Source organism: Diadema setosum, chromosome 21 (assembly GCF_964275005.1).
Source record: "Diadema setosum chromosome 21, eeDiaSeto1, whole genome shotgun sequence".
Lineage (NCBI taxonomy): Eukaryota > Metazoa > Echinodermata > Echinoidea > Diadematoida > Diadematidae > Diadema > Diadema setosum.
The window spans coordinates 15,470,580-15,490,358 of NC_092705.1; the positions used below are offsets into that span (position 1 = coordinate 15,470,580).

Below are 19,779 nucleotides of genomic sequence, written 5' to 3' on the forward strand. Positions count from 1 at the left end.
GGCATGGTTATGTATGGTTCAGTCCATTTTGTAGTCCTTTAACATGAAGTGAAAAGTCAAAATAGCACAAAATCCATGTACACTAGTGCTGGAGCTAGCTCCCCTTTCTCCAAGGCAAAAATTGTTAGAAATTCACTTGCGCAGATCCTTCAACAGGCACACACCGCTGAAATCAACATTTGAGCTTTGCGACAAAGTAGTACGACTCTGTCCTACCCTCCTCCTAGTGATCCTTCTCCAGTTCCGAAGCATATTACTTCTGGCTCCAGAAAGAGACTCACATCACGTGACAGCTGGACTTGTTCCAGTCGTAGAACTCACCGTCTGTGAAGACAAGGGGACAAAAAGAAAAGACAGAAAACATAAATCTTGTCAAACTACCGATGTTATCATTGCATATGGAAGTATCTATTACACTGAACCCAACTGTTCCAAATAATATGACAAGGCTTCATGTTTGAGGGTGGAGGTTTGCATGGTGGTGCCATTAACAACACCCGCTCCGGGCCCAATTCACCTGATACTTGGCCTGCCGCGCCCTTGACACGCGTCACTACTTCCCGCTACAACCTCTGCCAACTCACGCAACGCCCATGAACTACATTTGTACTCCTACCCTGTCTACACCAAGGTCCGCATCCCACACTACGACCCAGTTCACAACGACACCCCCTTCTACTGGCAACCATGCGCTACACCTACGTCCCCATCATGTCTACTTATACCCTAGCTGGCACTCCAAGCACCCCTTTACTCCTAAGGATGGACTCAGGCTGTCCGGAACGTTGAGCCTTCTCTCTCTGCTCTCCTTGCCCTCTTCTGATTCACAGTCCTTTTCAGGACTCACACATTTTCAAGAAAGAATACCTCTACATTCACTCACTCTCCATCTCACTTCTCCTTCTCACTTCTCCTTTTTCAATTATCTACTATCTCCTACTTCCAACAGTTCTTTTCAGGACTACCACATGGTGAATCGTGTCCTTTTTCAATTATCTACTATCTCCTACTTCCAACAGTTCTTTTCAGGACTACCACATGGTGAATCGTAAACCCAATCTTCATGATGACAAGGCTTGTCATAAATTGCCAAAAAAAAGTGCATAACTAAGCAATATTGCAATTGTATAGAAAGTTGGCATGTTTTCAGGTATTCACATTAAAAAAAATACATTAATATTATTGCCAAGATGCAAACTTATTATGTGATTTATTTTTGTAATGGGACTTTACACACATGTATGTATGTATGTATGTGTACATGCTGCTAACATGATAACAGTATTAATGCCTTTTAATTCATACTCAGGCAATGATTGAGTTGTTTTTAATCATCAGTAAACAGTTTTCTCATCTATATACACACACACAATCATACTTAATCCTTTGTTAACCCTCTGTACATATCACATATTTTGTGAGTATAAAATATTACATTTTAGGACTTGAAAGTCAATGCCATAAGTGGCTAAATTTGTGATTACTAGCCAGAGCAACAGAATGAAAATAAAGATCAGAATTATCCCTTTTCTTAACCCGTTGAGGACGAGTCGCGAGTATACTCAGGTAAGTGTCTGATGAGAAATGCGAGTTGTAGCAAAATCAGTCCGTCCTCAACGGGTCAACTTTGCATTTCATTTCATTGTGTGTCTCTCATAAGCACAACAATATTGTGTCAAGTTGTTAATGTTGGAAAGACCAGTCTACTTGCAAAATTTTATAAGATACAATCACTATGCAAAATATATGCCACTACATCATGTTCTTATAATGTATAAGCTAATATTTATCCAAGGGTTTCATTTTTGCGAATTTTGCAAATCACGGTAAGGCAGCAAGCTTAACACACAAAAATATTGTGAACGGCAGGCATTAGTGCACTTATGATAGCCTCAAAGTAAAAAAATCGTGAAAACAACATCTTGCGAAAATATCTGTGAACTCCTCATTCACGAAAATATATTGGTACACGAAAAGAACAGCTTGTACAGTACATCAAGGCTAGAAATTTTCTTATTCAAAATTAGAATGGATTCAACTGGGGATGGCAACTTTTAGTTCCAGTGATCCCTCACACACACCTAATTTCTCCTCACCGTCATCCCGAGACTTTTCAGGCGGTGTCTCGCGTTTCACCTCTCGCTCCTTCTTGGCTCTCTTCCGCTGCCGCTTCCTTTCCTTCTCCTCCTCGTCCGTGGTGGAGCCCTCGTCGGTGTGGTCCTCCATCTGGCCAAAGCGGATCCTGACCGGCGGCACTCCAGAGTACTCCGAGTAGTTGGACGACAGCGAGATGGTCTCGATCTGGACATTCATGTCCCCGTCGATGGCCATGCCCTGGCCTGTTGGAAGAAAGGGAAGAATAGAGAGAGAAAGCATGGTCAACTTCTGTGGTGTCCATAGTCTGTGGCTGCAGTCCTACCATACAATAGAAAATTTTATTGAGGGCCCTGGCCAGCAGAACCCCAAACTATATTTGAAACCAATTACTGTATATGCCGAATATTTTGTGAGGTTTTCATTTTTGCGAATTTTGTGAGTCAGGTGCTATTCGCAAAATTAAAGACACGCAAAAACATTGAATCTGATCGCGATGTGGATGTGACGTATGCGTGTACATTTCTTTGTTCAGTACAAGACTCCACGATCGCGAATTAAACCACTCGTGAAATTGTTGGGGAATTCCTGATTCACGAAAATTTAGACACTCGAAATATATGGTGTATACAGTAATTTGAGGAAACATGGCATCGCTATAACTTTAGTTTTTTTTTTGTTAAATTCAAACACTCAATCAAAGCTACAAGATACTAGATAGTCCTGGAATACTGCGACATTCCTTCACAATTTGCAGTCCATCAAAGTCGCCCAGTTGTATTAGCACAGACGTCACTTGTCACATCTCGCATTAACTTTGCTAATTCATGTAATTCTTCAGTAAAACCCGACTCTACCAACACGACCACTGTACAGTTAACCTTCAAGACATCAGCAGCGAGGATGAAATGCCCAGTGCACGCATTCATATGCATGCTACTGACAACATGCAATAAATGGATGGTGCTACTATGTCGTAAGACAATCATACAAACACACTTCATTTTTGTACATCACAAGTTGTAAAGATTCTGAACCTCATTATACCAGGATAGGAAAACCCTTGCCTTGGAAGCATTACGAGTAAAAAATGTCACCTGGTCTATCCCCACAATAACATGTTTTTTGCCATATTTCTGTATCAAGATGTTGCTTGTAAAATATGGGGGTGCAGGGAATAACAAATAGTAATTGCTGGGATTAGCACTTCTAGAAGCAACACAAGGTAAGGAGCATGCTGCTTGCATTACACAATGGCCCGAATTCACAGGCAAGGTGGTACAAATTAAACCATAGTTTAAACCATGGACAAAAACCATGGAGCGCCAAGTGTCGCATGGAATATTTTGTTACGAAATCAGTAATTTCGTCAATGAAATTATTATTTTGTAACAAAATGACAACATTTTGTAACTACATGAACATTTCGTTAACGAAACGGTCATTTTATCCATGAAATGACCAATTTCGTAACGAAATATTCTGTGCGACACTTGGTGCTCCATGTTTTTTTTGTCCATGGTTTAAACCATGGTTTCATTTGTACCACGTTCATGAATTTGGGCCAATGTGTCCTTCAGTGTTCCCACATTTGCATATTCAGTAGCTTAATATAGATAGTGTACAGGCTTCCATGTTCGTACAAAAGGAATACACCGTACCACATTAAAAGTTGCCACCACCATCACCAAAAAAAAAAAAAAAAAGAAGGAAAAATTGTTTTCACTGAAATCAATGTACTGGCAAGAACATCTCTGTGCCTGCTGGGGGATAGAATGCCAATGAATCACAGCATGTCTAAATTTGTGACAAGCTTTCTCTTAAATTGAACTATGATGTATTGCCTGTAGACTGGGCAATCTAAGACAAGGTTGTGTACTCACATTTTACCGAATTCATTCATCAAATAATAATTAATAATAATAATAATAATTGATATGATTTATATAGCGCCAAATCCACTCTGCAGAGTGCTCTAGGCGCGGAAGGAAGAGAAAGTGAAGGAGATAAAGGACATACAAATATCAAGTACATGTAATAAGTAGTCAAATTGAGGCTTTAAACAAGTGAGTTTTTAGACTGCTTTTAAAGGAGTCTGATGAAGAACAATTTCTTACGGCTGAAGGTAAGTTATTCCATAAGGTGGGAGCAGCATGGCCAAAGGCACGTGTGCCCCATATTGTAGTGAATCTTGGAATTATCAGAGAACCGGAGTTGGATGAGCGTAATGATCTAACAGGGATGTAATTATGGAGTAAGTCAATGTTATACTGAGGAGCAGCGCCCTGAATGCAATGAAAAGTCAAAAGTAAAATCTTAAAAATAATGCGATCTTTGACTGGTAACCAATGAAGTGATCTCAAAATAGGGGTGATGTGAGTGTGCTTCTTGGATAGTGTGATGATGCGTGCTGCCCCATTTTGAAGCCTCTGTAGCATGGAGAGCTGAGTTTGTGGTAAATTAAATAAGACAGAGTTTCCAAAATCGAGCCTAGAAGATATCAAGGCATGGACTAATTTTTCGGTAGAAGAGCGGTTCAAATATTTTCTAATGAAGCCGATATTACGAAGTTGGTATCTTACCGATCTACAAATGCTAGAAACTTGATGAGACATAGTCAAATGCTCAGTACAAATTGTTTGTTTTAAAGTAACTGTGATAATGTTTGATTGAGTACATCTTTTTCAGCAATGTCACATTCTACATATCTAAAACAATACTCCAGTGAAAATCTCACACCTCATGGAGAGGGAAATTCAGCTGTTTCTCACATTTTTTAAGAGATGCTAATATCATGGTTGAACCGATTGACCACTCACAATTACTGGTAGTAGTTGTTGTTTTTAATGGTGGTGAATAAATTCTTTCAGAGGCTTCAAGCCAATCTTTGCAGTAGAGTGAACTCCACGAGAAAACCAATCACATTGTAATTTTGAATTCATAATGCAGACTACTTTACAATGAAAGTAGCTCACAGCCACTGCAAGATTTTTTTTTTCACTCCGGTGAAAACAAAACCAAACCTGGCAACTGCTGCAGAGCAGACGATTAGTCTGACTAATCCATCATCATCTCCTTTGTTACAGATTTTAAAGAAAAATGGGGCGTATGCTCCATACGATATTCAAAGAAACAGACAAGCGGTTATGAGAGTACTTCTGCTCCCATTGTTGGGGTTTAATCACTCTACTGCAATTTTGTCCTTCTTCCAACTCCCCCTCTTTATTTAACCCGTTCCATGCGGGAACCTGATGGTCGGGGTGTATCAAGTCTATGGGGGTTTCAAAATTCAGTATGGAACGGGTTAAAAGAGGAAAAAAGATCCAGTTGAGTAGGCAGAGCTGGGTGATTTGTCACCCATCATTAGAGGATTTAAAGTGATCATGTCCCTCTTACAGGAAGTATGATCAGCTTTGAAAACATGTTGCGAGGGTGAGGTATTCTTCACTGCTCTCCGAATCACTCTACATCTGGCCACTGCTGGAGCTGCAAGGGGTGATTTTTTAACCTACACGGAACAAACGGAGACAAACGGAGGCATGCTTCCATCTTGGTAAAATTGAATTTTTAGTCATGTAAGCTGTAAAGTATACATGAAGTATGTGTTTAACAAATCTCTTTGTGCATTTTTTTTTTTCTCCAGCTGTCTTGTTCATGCATCAGAAAGTAATTTGGGAAGTACCAGAGCTTTGCATTGAGTGACTAATCTTTGGTGGCAACAGATTCTTATTAGCGGATTTCATCCTCCTCCACTCTGTATTCCATTTCTACAAGATACATGAGGCATTTTATATGGTGAGTATTCAGTTCACTTGTTAACCCGTTGAGGACAAGTCCCGAGTATACTCGGGCAACTGTCTATGGGAAATGCGTGTGTAGCATAATCAGTCTGTCCTAAACAGGTTAAAGGAGAATAAAATCCATATGTACATACTGTACATATTGAAGGGATGCAGCCAGTGGCGTACCGTGGGTCAAGACATTGGGGGGGCACCTCATGGCAGCAACATCAGAATTGCATAACGTAACAATTAAACGCGAGCGAGCAGAGCGAGCGAGCTTGAAAATTTTGACATTTGACAGTCCCCAAACTGCCGTTTGTAGCTATATGATAATATATCTATGTAGATATATATATATATATATATATATATATATTTGCTTTGGAAATAAAGGGGGTTGCACCGGGCGCAACTGCTGGCAGTTACTGGCAGTAACATCACGAAAATGGCATAACGATTAACTGCGAGCGAGCGAAGCGAGCGAGCTTGAAAATTTTGACATTTTACAGTCCCCAAACTGCCATTTATAGCTATATTTTTTCGCTTTGGAAATTCGGGGGGGGGGGGGGCGCACCGGGTGCAACTGCTGGCAATTACTGGCAGTAATATCAGGAGTATGGCATATAATGGTTAAATGCGAGCGAGCGAAGCGAGCGAGCTTGAAAATTTTGACATTTTATGTTCCCAAAACTGCCGTTTTTAGGTATATTTTTTCGCTTTGGAAATTAAGGGGAGGCGGCGCATCAGGTGCAACTGCTGGCAATTACTGACAGCAACATCAGGAGAATTGCATAGCGATTAAATGCGAGCGAGCGAAGCGAGCGAGCTTGAAAATTTTGACATTTTACAGTCTCAAAACTGCCGTTTGTAGCTATATTTTTTCGCTTTGGAAATTCAGGGGGGGGGGGGGGTGGGCGCACCGGGTGCAACTGCTGGCAATTACTGGCAGTAATATCAGGAGTATGGCATATAACGGTTAAATGCGAGCGAGCGAAGCTAGGAGCTTGAAAATTTTGACATTTTATGTTCCCAAAACTGCCGTTTTTAGGTACATTTTTTCGCTTTGGAAATTAAGGGGAGGGGACGCACCGGGCGCAACTGCTGGCAATTACTGACAGCAGCATCAGGAGAATTGCATAATGATTAAATGCGAGCGAGCGAAGCGAGCGAGCTTGAAAATTTTGACATTTTACAGTCCGCAAACTGCCATTTATAGCTATATTTTTTCGCTTTGGAAATTCAGGGGGGGGGGGGTCGGCGCACCTGGTGCAACTGCTGGCAATTACTGGCAGTAATATCAGGAGTAATGGCATATAACGGTTAATTGCGAGCGAGCGAAGCGAGTGAGCTTGAAAATTTTGACATTTTATGTTCCCAAAACTGCCGTTTTTAGGTGTATTTTTTCGCTTTGGAAATTAAGGGGAGGTGGCGCATCGGGTGCAACTGCTGGCAATTTAAATACTGACAGCAACATCAGGAGAATTGCATAAAGCGATTAAATGCGAGCGAGCGAAGCGAGCGAGCTTGAAAATTTTGACATTTTACAGTCTCAAAACTGCCGTTTGTAGCTATATTTTTATCGCTTTGGAAATTAAGGAGAGGGGGCCCACCGGGCGCAACTGCTGGCAATTACTGACAGCAACATCAGAAGAATTGCATAACGATTAAATGCAAGCGCGCGAAGCGAGCGAGCTTGAAAATTTTGACATTTTACACTCCCAAAACTGCCGTTTGTAGCTATATTTTTTTCGCTTTGGAAATTAAGGGGAGGGGGCGCACCGGGCGCAACTGCTGGCAATTACTTACAGCAACATCAGGAGAATTGCATAACGATTAAATGCGAGCGCGCGAAGCGAGCGAGCTTGAAAATTTTGACATTTTACACTCCCAAAACTGCCGTTTGTAGCTATATTTTTTTCGCTTTGGAAATTAAGGGGAGGGGGCGCACCGGGCGCAACTGCTGGCAATTACTTACAGCAACATCAGGAGAATTGCATAACGATTAAATGCGAGCGAGCGAGCTTGAAAATTTTGACATGTTGCAGTCCCCAAACTGCCGTTTGTAGCTTTATTTTTTTGCTTTGGAAATTAAGGGGAGGGGACGCACCGGGCGCAACTGCTGGCAATTACTGACAGCAGCATCAGGAGAATTGCATAACGATTAAATGCGAGCGAGCGAAGCGAGCTAGCTTGAAAATTTTGACATTTTACAGTCCAAAAACTGTCGTTTGTAGCTACATATATATTTTTTTTTTCGCTTTGGAGGGAGGGGGCGCCCAGTGCGCCCCCTGGATCCGCCAATGGTAGTCAAGGGTGTCGGTTTATGTTCATGATTGGGGGAGGTATGACCAGCGAGGGGGCGTCGAAGTGACCAAGCGGGAGAAGGATGTCCAAAATGTGCACTTTATATAGAGCATCCCCTAATTTGTTTGTGTTTGTGAGTGTGTGTGTTTCATATAGATGGAAAAGTTAGGAAATAGCCAAGGTCAGGTCAAGTCTTACTATTGCCAATGCAAGGCATTTTAATATAGACTAGTATGTAAAGCAACACTGCAAAATCAATGATCAAGCTTTGATAGCAAAATGTGTACAACCTATCAAACATCACATTGCGCAACATTGCAGCGACTCTTTTTGCCATTCCGATGTTCTGAGTACACTGCGCACATCCTGCTTGTATTCTAAATGCCAACCAGGAATCACACTGAATCACAATCTTTTGTCGTCTCCGGGCTTTTTGAACAATGTTTCACTATAGTACCTCTTTAATTACATGGTTAAAAGAAATCTTAGAAAAATATCTTTTTTCTTGATCATCCTTTCATGTCGATTTCAAAAGCAGTTTACTAACCCTTGAATTACCATTTTGGTAGGTTTTTTTTTTTTCTTTTTTTCTTCTTTTTTTTTTTCTTTTTTTGTTACCAGCGGATTGGGGGGGCACGTGCCCCCCATGCCCCCCCGTAGTTACGCCACTGGATGCAGCAATATCAGTAGAACACATCAGCGATATGTGAGGAAATTCGGCCAATCCTTTCAAGAGTTTTTAAGAAGTTACGGTGCAGAAGAAGTTTTGGTGCAGCCATTGCTGGATGAGAAGACTGCAACACTTTGTGACATCATGTATGGGCAATGATATAAAGAAGATAGAAAGAAAAATTCAACAATTTTCACTCATCCTCCACAAAAGAGCACTTGACTTTATACCTCTTTCATAAAGTAGGGGAAATAATATTATCAGTCACAAGTTGAGAAAATGTTTACTTTTCATAAAAAAATAAATTTGGTGGAATTCTCTTTTTTGTTTTTTCTTTTCTTTATGTTGTTATACATAAGTGATGTCAAAAACTACAGTGTAGTCTTCTCTTCCAGCGATGGCTGCACTGCAACTCCAAAAATTCATAGCTTTTCAATAGATTGTCCGATTTCCTCAAACTTGACTTTGTTCCACTTCTATTCCTGCATTCACTCAATCCACACGTATGTTTGAGTTTCTGTGTACCCATGTACAATGTATGTACACTATATGAATGCACACTGTATACGCTGAATATTTCACGAGGTTTTTATTTTTGCGAATTTTGTGAGTGAGGTGCTATTTGCGAATTTTGTGAGTCAGGTGCTATTTGCGAATTCAAAAAGGGGTATGCAAAAATATTAACTCTGATCCCGACATGAATGTGACGTGCACATACATGTATACAATTCTCCACTTATGAAATTGTCGGGAAACCCAATTCGTGAAAAAAAAAAAAATCCTACAATATGGCATATACAGTATATATCTATGCAGGTATGAAAATGTACATTGTACGTATTTGTGTATCTAATTCATGTATATAAAAATCTATTGATTTATTCATTATCTCTCTATCCATATGCCATAAATTTAGCAAGTCTAAATTTTCGGGAACAGGGACTTCCCGACAATTTCATGAGTCAGAGTGGTTGAATTCGCGATCATGCAGTACTGTACTGAACTGAGAAACGTCTACGCATGCGTCACATTCATATCGGGATCAGTCATATTTTTCGCCTGTCTTTAATTTCGTGAACAGCACCTGACTCGCGAAATTCACAAAACTAAAAACCTCGCGAAATATTTGGCGTATACAGTATTCAGTATATGCACAGTGCATAATAGAAGCCCAATGCACAGACTTACAGCGGGGTGTGGGCCACATGACAATGACTCTAATAGTGCCTTGTGGAACAATAGGAACTATTCACAATGGAGCACTTCCTGTATTGCCCTCTGCCAAAAAAATAAAACAGGTAGAGAGAATACCACTAATGGCTTGATGGGAAATAGAGCGTGTTCAGGACATCCCATTGATTCAAAGAGACAGGACACAGACTGTAGCACTGATTAATTGCATCTGGACGAGTCAAATCGCAGTAGGGGTGGTGACAGCCGGGAGTAGTTTGGCATGCACAGATAACATCCTTCCAGGGGGAACTAATTCAATTTACAGGGAGGGGAAGTCTTTAATTTCTCTCTGCTGTCTGAGCCTAATCATAGAACAAACTTTTTCTGGCATGTCACAACATGCATGACAAGTCCCTTTTCTCACTTTGAGATGCAGGTGATTTGTTGTTGTTAATTTTTTTTTTTTTTTTTCAGAGATACTGAGAAATATACAAAACAGATTTGTTATGCATAATATTGGCTTAACCTCAATGTTTACCAAATGAAAGTGCATCATTCGAAATGAGATGTCTATTTACATATCTGCATAAAAGTGGTGTTGTAGGGTCCATTTAACCCATTGAAGACGGATTGATTTTCCCATAACATGCATTTCCCATTTACCCCGGTCTGAGAATGCTTGGGACTACTCTTCAAGAGGTTAAGACTAACAGACAAATACGGCAAATCTTCCCGGAACTAACTTCAAATCCAAGAACACAAATGACCAGAATTTGACCTTCCATATTTTCCTTTTGTTGTTGTCGTATTTAAACAGAGCATTCTACAGGAAGAAAAACCTTGATATGTAGGATTGTCAACATATCAAAGAATAATAATAAAAAAAAAAAAAAACTAGCCAAAGTAAACAAAGCGTAAGAACCTGTCAACATGAGAGATGTGTGCAAATAGTAATGCTTTACTTTAGGCGTGAACTGATTTGCTTTGAGGCCTGCAACTACAATGGCATGATACACACTAGGCTGCTGTTCATTGGTGTTTGAAATAGATGAAAAAAAAAAACAACAACAAAACTCTTACCAAGTAGCATGAATATGTCCTTTGTTTTGATCTACTAATCTCACAGTTTCTCATTACAGTGTAGAGGTGCAAGAGAGGGAGCTGCAGTTTGAGTTTGAGTTTGAGTTTGAGTTTGGACTTATCCTAAATGACTACTGAGGAAACTATTCCTATTTGTGAACAACCATGGTCCTGCCACGAGAACATTCATGGAGATCTCAAGTCAGAAGGCTTGCTGTCTAAAAAACTACAAAGCCACAGGAGAACCAAAAGGTGTGAACTGTTGCAGAGTGATTGGTAAAAACTTTATACTGGGTGTATGGAAGCCACAAGATTGTACCAACAAAATATCGGTTTTAGCCTGACATTTAGCTAAGTACCACTCCACATTTGAGTTCGCTGTAAAATCAATCTAGCACTATGGTGTTTCTTAATATCATTAATTGTAAGTTTCATTAATATCACATCTGAAGAAAAAAAAAAACTATCAAGGAAATTGCAAGTTACCAAATGTTATGACAAAACTTAGATTTGTCGCATTCTACATCATGCAAATTGGATGGGGTAGTGATCTCTGAATCATTATCATCGTAGGCATAAATAAAAATGTTTGTGGGACTTAACAGCTTGCAGTGTTTACATCAAACAGTGGTGTTTGTTGCATTCACACAGGCATTTCAAATGAGGTGGCGAGTTCATTGCCTCTTTAGTCTCTTATCGACCAGCACACAAATTTCATCTAAATATCCATTTTGGAAGTTAAAATGAGTAAGAATAATATTCTGCATCCTCCGCATCTAGTTACTGCAGTGTTGTTACATATTAATCCAAGTTATGATGACACTCGACAGGGTAGGGGTTGTAAATGCTGAACTAGAAATGTCGCTTTGGCGACTGGTATGCCTCCGCCATAATGCATGATTTTCCCAATAGGTCTAGATAGTAATATGTACATGTGGACAATGTGTGATTACATTTTCCCAAAATTGGCAAAATATTGAAATGACAAGTTTGTCACAAATGTGTTGAATGTTCACCTTCCTTGACCTAGGTTTAATTGGATGAATAGGAGAGCATGTATCTAGGGATTTAAGGACTTTAACTCGACTTTGACCCATTCATACATTTAGGCATTGAGTAATTTTCAAGGTACAGGTGTGGAGAAAAAGTGCAATTTCTGAATTGAATAGTAAATTGTTACCATTTTCATCTGGCCCTTGACCCTAAAATTCATAAGATAATCACTTTCAGGTAGAACATGCATAATATGTACTAAGTTTCAAGATAACTTGAGCCACTTCCGAGATATGGAGGAAAAAGTTAGTTCAGCACTTTCACTTGATCTTTGACCTTTTGACCTTTGAGGCAAAAAAAAGAAGAAAAAAAAACTTTCCAGAGAATTTCTATTAGGTTACACATGTATGCATACACCAAGTGTAAAAAAAAATAACCCTGCTGGCATTGCATGATAGGAGGGAAATAGTAAATTACTTAATTGGGTAATACATGTATACACTAAGTTTCAAGAAAATATCTTCAGGTATTCAATAGATATGGTGGAAATAGTGAAATTTTATGTATTTGACCCCAACCTTTTGACCTTTGACCTTTGACCTCATGACCCAAACTTTCACCAGAGAATCTTAATTGGGTAATACATGTATACACTAAGTTTCAAGAAAATATCTTCAGGCATTCAATAGATATGGTGGAAATAGTGAAATTTTATGTATTTGACCTGACCTTTTGACCTTTGACCTTGAGCATGTGCACCCAAAAGTTGATAGGCACAACTTCACCCCCTAATACACATACATGCCACGTTTCATTAGGATACTTCAACAGGTTTGGATAGTTACCTTGTCCACAAAATTCATTACGGACGGACGGAAGGACGGACGGACAACCTGAAAACATAATGCCTCCGGCACCACTTCGTGGCGGAGGCATAACAAAAAGCACCCAAAACATGAGAATTAAAGCATCCTTATACGGTATGTGGGTATTGCCAGGTGATGGCATATATCTTTCCTCTAATCTGCAACAACACATTAAATGTGTTTGTGAGAACCTGTGATATGCTTCACAACTTCCAAACTTTAATATGTTTGATTTTAATGGACCTCCTTTCAATTCTGTTCGTATAATTCTTACTCTTCCAGCTGAGTCAGTCTGATTGATCTAGTGCAGTGACATTGCATTTTTTAGCTAATTGGCTTCAATAACAATTCACCGTCTCTGAGCCTTCAAAAGCATGGCAGTTAAAGGTGAATGAAACCCAACTACAGTGAAACCCCGTTATAACGAGGTCCGTGGGACCGGCGATATTACCTCGTTATAAGCGGTACCTCGTTATAACCGTACGCAAAAACAAAGAAAAACATAAGCACGACATCGGAATATACCCATCAATGAAAGAAACTTAAGAACATCCTTTGCGTTGTTATTACACAATTATGGATCATTATCATTGAGATAATAAAGGGAAATTATTTGTGAATTAGATGAAAAAGTAGGGGATGAAATGAGATACATGTAATTCTTTATTGTAATTCTTGTTTGTTAATTTTTCCTAACACCAGCGCAAATAGAGTAAAATACAGGCGTTGTTTACCATAACTTGCGAGGTATTTTTACGCTGTTGGTGCCCAGCGGGAATGCGATGATTTCATGAATCATTTCGGCTGTAATCTTGTACAATATTGATCGTTGCGCTCGAAGGGATTTAAAATGCGTTCTTTATTTTTCTTCCGAAAATCTCTTCGCGTTTTGTACATCCGTTCTTGAAAAATATGCGACAGGATTGAATGTGGAAGGTTACGTTGTGATCCTTTTTACGCAAATCTGTACCTCATAGATCATTCTGAAAGAAAGAAAAATCTTCATTGTGAAATGCAGTGTTAAAATTGTGATAATGAACAAACCCAGATCTATTCAAACTAATAAATACGTTTGTTTCTTTTTCTGATTTAGGTTAACATGCGTTATTCAACTATTTTTTACGCTACTGTCACCTGGCGAGATCGCGATAATTTCAGAGTAACATACATGCGTTGAGAGGTATTTTACGCTGTTTGAGCCCAGCGGGAATTCGATAATTTCATGAATCATTTCGGCTGTAATTTTATACAATGTATGATCGTTGCGTCCGACGGGATTAAAAATGTGTTCGTTATTTTCTTTCGAAAATCTCTTTGCGTTTTGTACATCCTTGAACTGTTAAATGCGTTTGTTTCTTTTTCCGAACACCGATTAAGTAGGTTAATATGCGTTATTCAACTATTTTTACGCTACTGTCCCCCGGCGAGATCGCGATGATTTCATTAATTATTTCGGCTTTAATCTTACACACTCATATTTAAATTATCATTTGTTAAATGATAATGAACAAATCCAGATCTATTCAAATTAATAAATACGCTTGTTTCTTTTTCTGAACACCGATTAAGGAGGTTAACACGCGTTATTCAACTATTTTTACGCTACTGTCACCCGACGAGATCGCGATGATTTCATTAATTATTTCGGCTTTAATCATACACACTCATATTTAAATTATCATTTGTTAAATGATAATGAACAAATCCAGATCTATTTAAATTAATAAATGCGTTTGTTTCTTTTTATGAACACCGATTAAGTAGGTTAACATGCGTTATTCAACTATTTTTACCCTACTGTCACCCGACGGGATCGCGATGATTTCATTAATTGTTTCGGCTTTAATCATCCACACTCATATTTGCTATGCAGCAAAAGAACTGGAAGTCGGAACTAAAAATGGAAAGGATATAATAATGAGTTGCACACGCATTCCAATTGTCCATTTTTGGCCACCAGTGTCGCTACATGAAAAAGTTTTTGAATGCGTTATCATTTTTTTCTTTCTCGTTGCGGTGTGGTCTGCCCTAATATTACGCACGCCTATCTCGCGGAAAAGAAAATCGAATGATTATGTTTAATGATTTAGTAGGAACATCGGAAGGCATTCCTGTGTCTTATCGCGTGATTTAGAAGAAAACATGGAAGGAACGGTTCTCTGCAAAACGGAAAAAGACGTGGATAGCTTGAATTCGGTTTTCAGTGTTTCGTTTGTCGCATGTTTGAAAGCGGCAATTTAGTCAAGAAATGGAACCTCGTTACATCCGATCAAATTGCTTATGTTTTTCTTTATCATGATGCACCGAAATTGTCCTCGTTATAACCGGAATCTCGTTATAACCGAACTCGTTATAACCGATTCGTTCTGCCATAGGTTTACACGCAAAGGAAAATGGGACCGACGCGATCACCTCGTTATAAGCAGTTCCTCGTTATAACCGAACTCGTTATAACGGGGTTTCACTGTATCATGTGGATTGAATGAATGCAGCAATATTAGCAGAACGCATTGACAAAAAATTAAAAAAGCTGTTGCAAAGTCACAAATTTCTAAAGTTATGGTGCAGCCATCGCTGGATGAGAAGACTGCTACAGTTTGTGAAGTCACATACTGTAAACATCAATATTTTTCCGTGATTAATTTCTTGCATTGAGCGGTTCAAAAAATAATTCACAGGTTGACTTCGGCACTGCCCCAATTGTTAACCCATTCTAAATGTGCAGAGAAAACTGTGAAGATATCTTCGTGAGTTTCAGAATTTGCACTCGCCAGAAGTAGCACAAAATACATCAAAAATAATGTACTGCATTTGTATGTAAAGTAGAAAGTAGAAAGTGAATTCCACATAATTTCATTTTTATGAAAAGTACACATTCCCTTGATACACCTGTACTAACATAGAGTTTATGTATTTGACATCACAAAGTATAGCAGTCTTCTTATATCCAGCAATGGCTGCACCAAAACTTTCAAAATTTGCAACTGTGGAACAGAGGAACAGAGCGTCTAATTTTCCTCAAACTTCGCTGATGTTTTCTTCTGCTATTGCTGCATTTCTTCAATTCACATGATTAAGGTTTGATTCTCCCTTAAAAAACAGCAGCTGAGTTCCACCTGTTTCAGGAATGGGGTCCCCCTCCGGTGAATCTCCCGGACCTGCACTCCTCCGGACTCCTGGGAGGTCATCCTCTCGGCCCACCGAAGCGTTGTCTGCCTCGTCCTGCCGCCGGCGGCTGGAGTCGGTCTGATCGCCACCATGCTGACCGGCTGGTTTCTCTTGCTTGCCCGAGGACACGGACGAAGAGCTGCTCTTGGAAGATGACCACGTTCTTCTCTTTCCTGAGGTGGACCACGTGGCCGGAAGATTGACAAGGTATCGTGTTAGGTGAAAAACTTTCAAAGACTTTTCCGCTATTAAAATCATTAAGAATCAATGTTCTTCACATTATCTCTGGCTGGCATCAACGACGAATATGTGTCTCATGACAAAATTAAACTGTCTTTGTTGAATAACTGAAACATTTATTAAATAGTAATGATAATCATAGCCATAATTATAACAATAAAAGTAATGATAATGATAACCATAGTGATAACACTATTGGCAATGATAACATTAATATCTAGACTATCATGAGAAAGTATAACAATTTGAAATTGTTCAAATTCATGAAATTCTTCCATCGAGATGTTTTCATTGCAACTAATTGACAAATTGTCCTACATCGACGTAAATAAGCACTGAATTGATCAGTGTTTAAGTAGTAGCCATGATGAAAAATCATGGGTGTACATACTCGAGCAGGATTCGAACCTACGACCTCCTGATCTCCGGACTGAGCTTCCGTCCGACAGCAAGCGTTGGTTCTAATCCTTATACTGTAGCATGCAGTGGGTACTGCATTTGAAATTATTTATACGTGGCACCCTTTCGCCACTAACATCGTCATGTTCAAAACCCTCAGAGATCCGCAAAGCTGTGGAGATGCTGCCAAATCAGTGCGATAAAAGTGCAAAGCAAAGGTGTGCCAAATCAATGCAATAATTGTATAGGATTCTTCACAGTATCTCACGCCACATGTAATCCTTGTGGACATGTGTGCCAACAAAACAATGGCAGAGTCTGTACTCACCTCCCGAAGAAGACGAGCTTGATGACACGGAGTCGTCCTCGTCACGATCTATCCAGCCGCTTATTTCACCCTGGTTTGATTTCTTGTCGGCTGCCTAATGAATCAAGTGAATTCAAGAACAGCTCTAAAGTACAGCTTAATCATATGTGCAAAAACAAAGCAAAACAATGCAATGCTAGGAGGTATAGGGAATGAGATTCCTGCACATAAACATTGCAGTTCCAGTTGCATGGAAAGGTCTTGCTAAAATGGCAAGAATTATATTTGCAGAATATCCTTTAATTATGGATCAAACATTGAGGTATAGCAACTATCCTAAATATCTGTCATAAAATTGGTGGCATGTCAGAGATTAGTGCAAAGTACTTTAATTTTTGCCCACATCCCCAAGTTATGGTGCAAATGTGCAACCTGCTAGAACACACGGGCAGAGAATGTATGCTGCGTTTACATCATGTTCCCGGCGGCCACGGCAGTCACGTTTCAGGCCACCATGGACAAAATGGGAAGGACATGAGACAACGTGGTGGGACGGGATAGGCAGACATGACGGGCAATGATTACCACGGATGCCGTGGATGCCATGGCAGTCCCCACGGTGCTAAATGAGAAATCTTGTTGGCCGTAATAAACAGAGTGAACAAAACAAAATGCAATAGCATGTAACAGGCCTTCAAAAAATTTGGAGGTGGTCAACAGTGGGATGTGATGGAAAATATTGTGTAGTCTAGCCTGACCAGGCGCCATATGAACAGCGTCTGATAGCTCTACATGCTCACTGGAGCTAGGACTGGAACAAATAAAACTACAATACAAAAGGAGGAAAAACTATGTTTTGAGCAAACAGGGCTGCCGTGGCTGCTAGGAACATAGTGTAAAATATGCAGCATTACAAGTGATGTTGGTTTATGTATGTACATATCATGATGTGGGATGTCACCTGGTGAATAAAAATCCTGCTTGAGTTTATGGGCTGCTAATGCCATGAGAGACTCAAAGAAATTGCAACTGATATACTTATAAGACAGCAGAGTCACTCACCCCATGACCGGTCAGTCATACATGCAACTCTCAATGAGCAGGAATGTGTTCGCAAGTAATATGGGTATAATACAAATAAGCCTGAAGAGCACATGGCTAAATGTGACCCGCTACCGCGAAAGGATCCGAAAGTCGTCGGAGGACAATTTTCTGAAAATGACATGACATTATTACCTTACTCTTCCACTTTGATTTAATACATGACACGACTCATAAAATTAGGTTACGGAGATATCCATGATTTTATTAGGGCACGTCGAGTGGTTTAGGAAATGAGTGTTTCAAGAAAACCGCCTTCAAAGTTTTCCTTTTGACGTGCTATCATGATCAAGTGGAGGCAAGACAGTTTTCACTGCTTGACAATAGAAGGTACGCTCCTAGCAACCTCCACAATGTTCATTCAAGCTTAGCGCCACTGGTCTATGCACAACCAATCAGTAACCAGGATGCCATGCACTGACCACTAAGATCACTCCCTCTTGCTAAGGGCGGAGTCTAGCTAAGGCACTAAATCCAATTCTTCAGACACGTTTCTGTTCTGTTAAAAGTCAGAAAATCATGGCCCAGAAAAACGCTAATTTTTTTGTCTTTCCTTTGATCATTTAGCTTCAAAATTTCGGAAGATGACAGACAATACATTAGACTACAAAATTATACCAAAAATAGAAATCCTATCATCTTGATCGATTTTGATGATCTCGTGTCAATCTTGATTTTCTCGGCTCAGCCCTCAGCAACTTTAGGATCTTTTGTTGTAGCAGGTCACAAATGAGACAATAGGAAGCTTTAGATTTTCGCGACGGGGACGTTAAGAGGAAAAAAACATGTTCTGCTCATGCGCAAAAACATGCATCAAGCCGATCTATTTTTAGCTCGCGTTGTGTAAGTTTTTCACTACGCGTTCTGGGCTATTTTTACGTCTGCTCAATTCATGACGTAGAGATATCCTGTTCAGCCGTTATGCTAATTAGATTGTGGCAGCCTTCTCGCAGACTTGGCTGTAACCTGTATCAGTATGCAGCAAGTCTGCGACAAAGATTCTTTCTGCAGCAACCTTGCCGCTTCCTTCCTGCTGCCTGAACTATTCTGTGGCAGATCTGCCACATACTGTTCCTGCCGCATACTAGTATGCGGCAGGTCTGCAGCAAAGTTTAGTTTTGCTGCATGCTCCGGCTTACTCTTGCTGCAGACTAAAGAGTCTGCAGCAGATCTGCGGGAAGTCTGCGGCAGATCTGCCGCATATTTTTCATTTTCTTATGGGGAGCTACTTCATGCATCAATCATATCATCGACCATTTATTTTTTATAGGTTGTGTCCCAGCGTAATCTAAAGTAACTTTTCTGCACGACGCAGGGGGAGAGGAGAACGTCCAACGCACTTGTCGTCGCAAACGTCTGCTCCACAAATCTAAAAGCTCCCTAGTGACTGTGAGGGTAACCCATACATTAAGACTGTGCTTTGTGTGCTGACTGGCAGGCATGCTGGATGGTATTGTTCTTGCAAATTGGCACAGATGTCTGGAAACTAATTGTCAATTATGGATAGAGATTACCTTATCCCCATAATCCCTATGATAGTTGATACCATGACATTAAAATAGACCTTAGGCACATTGGTACACCTGAGTAGCAGACCTACAA

General features: G+C 39.9%; 1 protein-coding gene across 1 annotated transcript in view; it reads right to left on the bottom strand.

Moving 5' to 3' along the window:
* Nucleotides 1-277: 277 nt before the first annotated feature.
* Nucleotides 278-19,779, bottom strand: part of LOC140244635 (uncharacterized) — a 44,421-nt gene continuing 24,919 nt past the window's right edge. The window contains exons 6-9 of the mRNA XM_072324255.1: nt 17,098-17,191; nt 16,079-16,303; nt 2,097-2,339; nt 278-324 (exon numbers count right to left, since the gene is read on the bottom strand). Coding sequence (XP_072180356.1) covers nt 278-324; nt 2,097-2,339; nt 16,079-16,303; nt 17,098-17,191 — 609 coding nt within the window. The remainder of the gene's footprint in view (nt 325-2,096; nt 2,340-16,078; nt 16,304-17,097; nt 17,192-19,779) is intronic.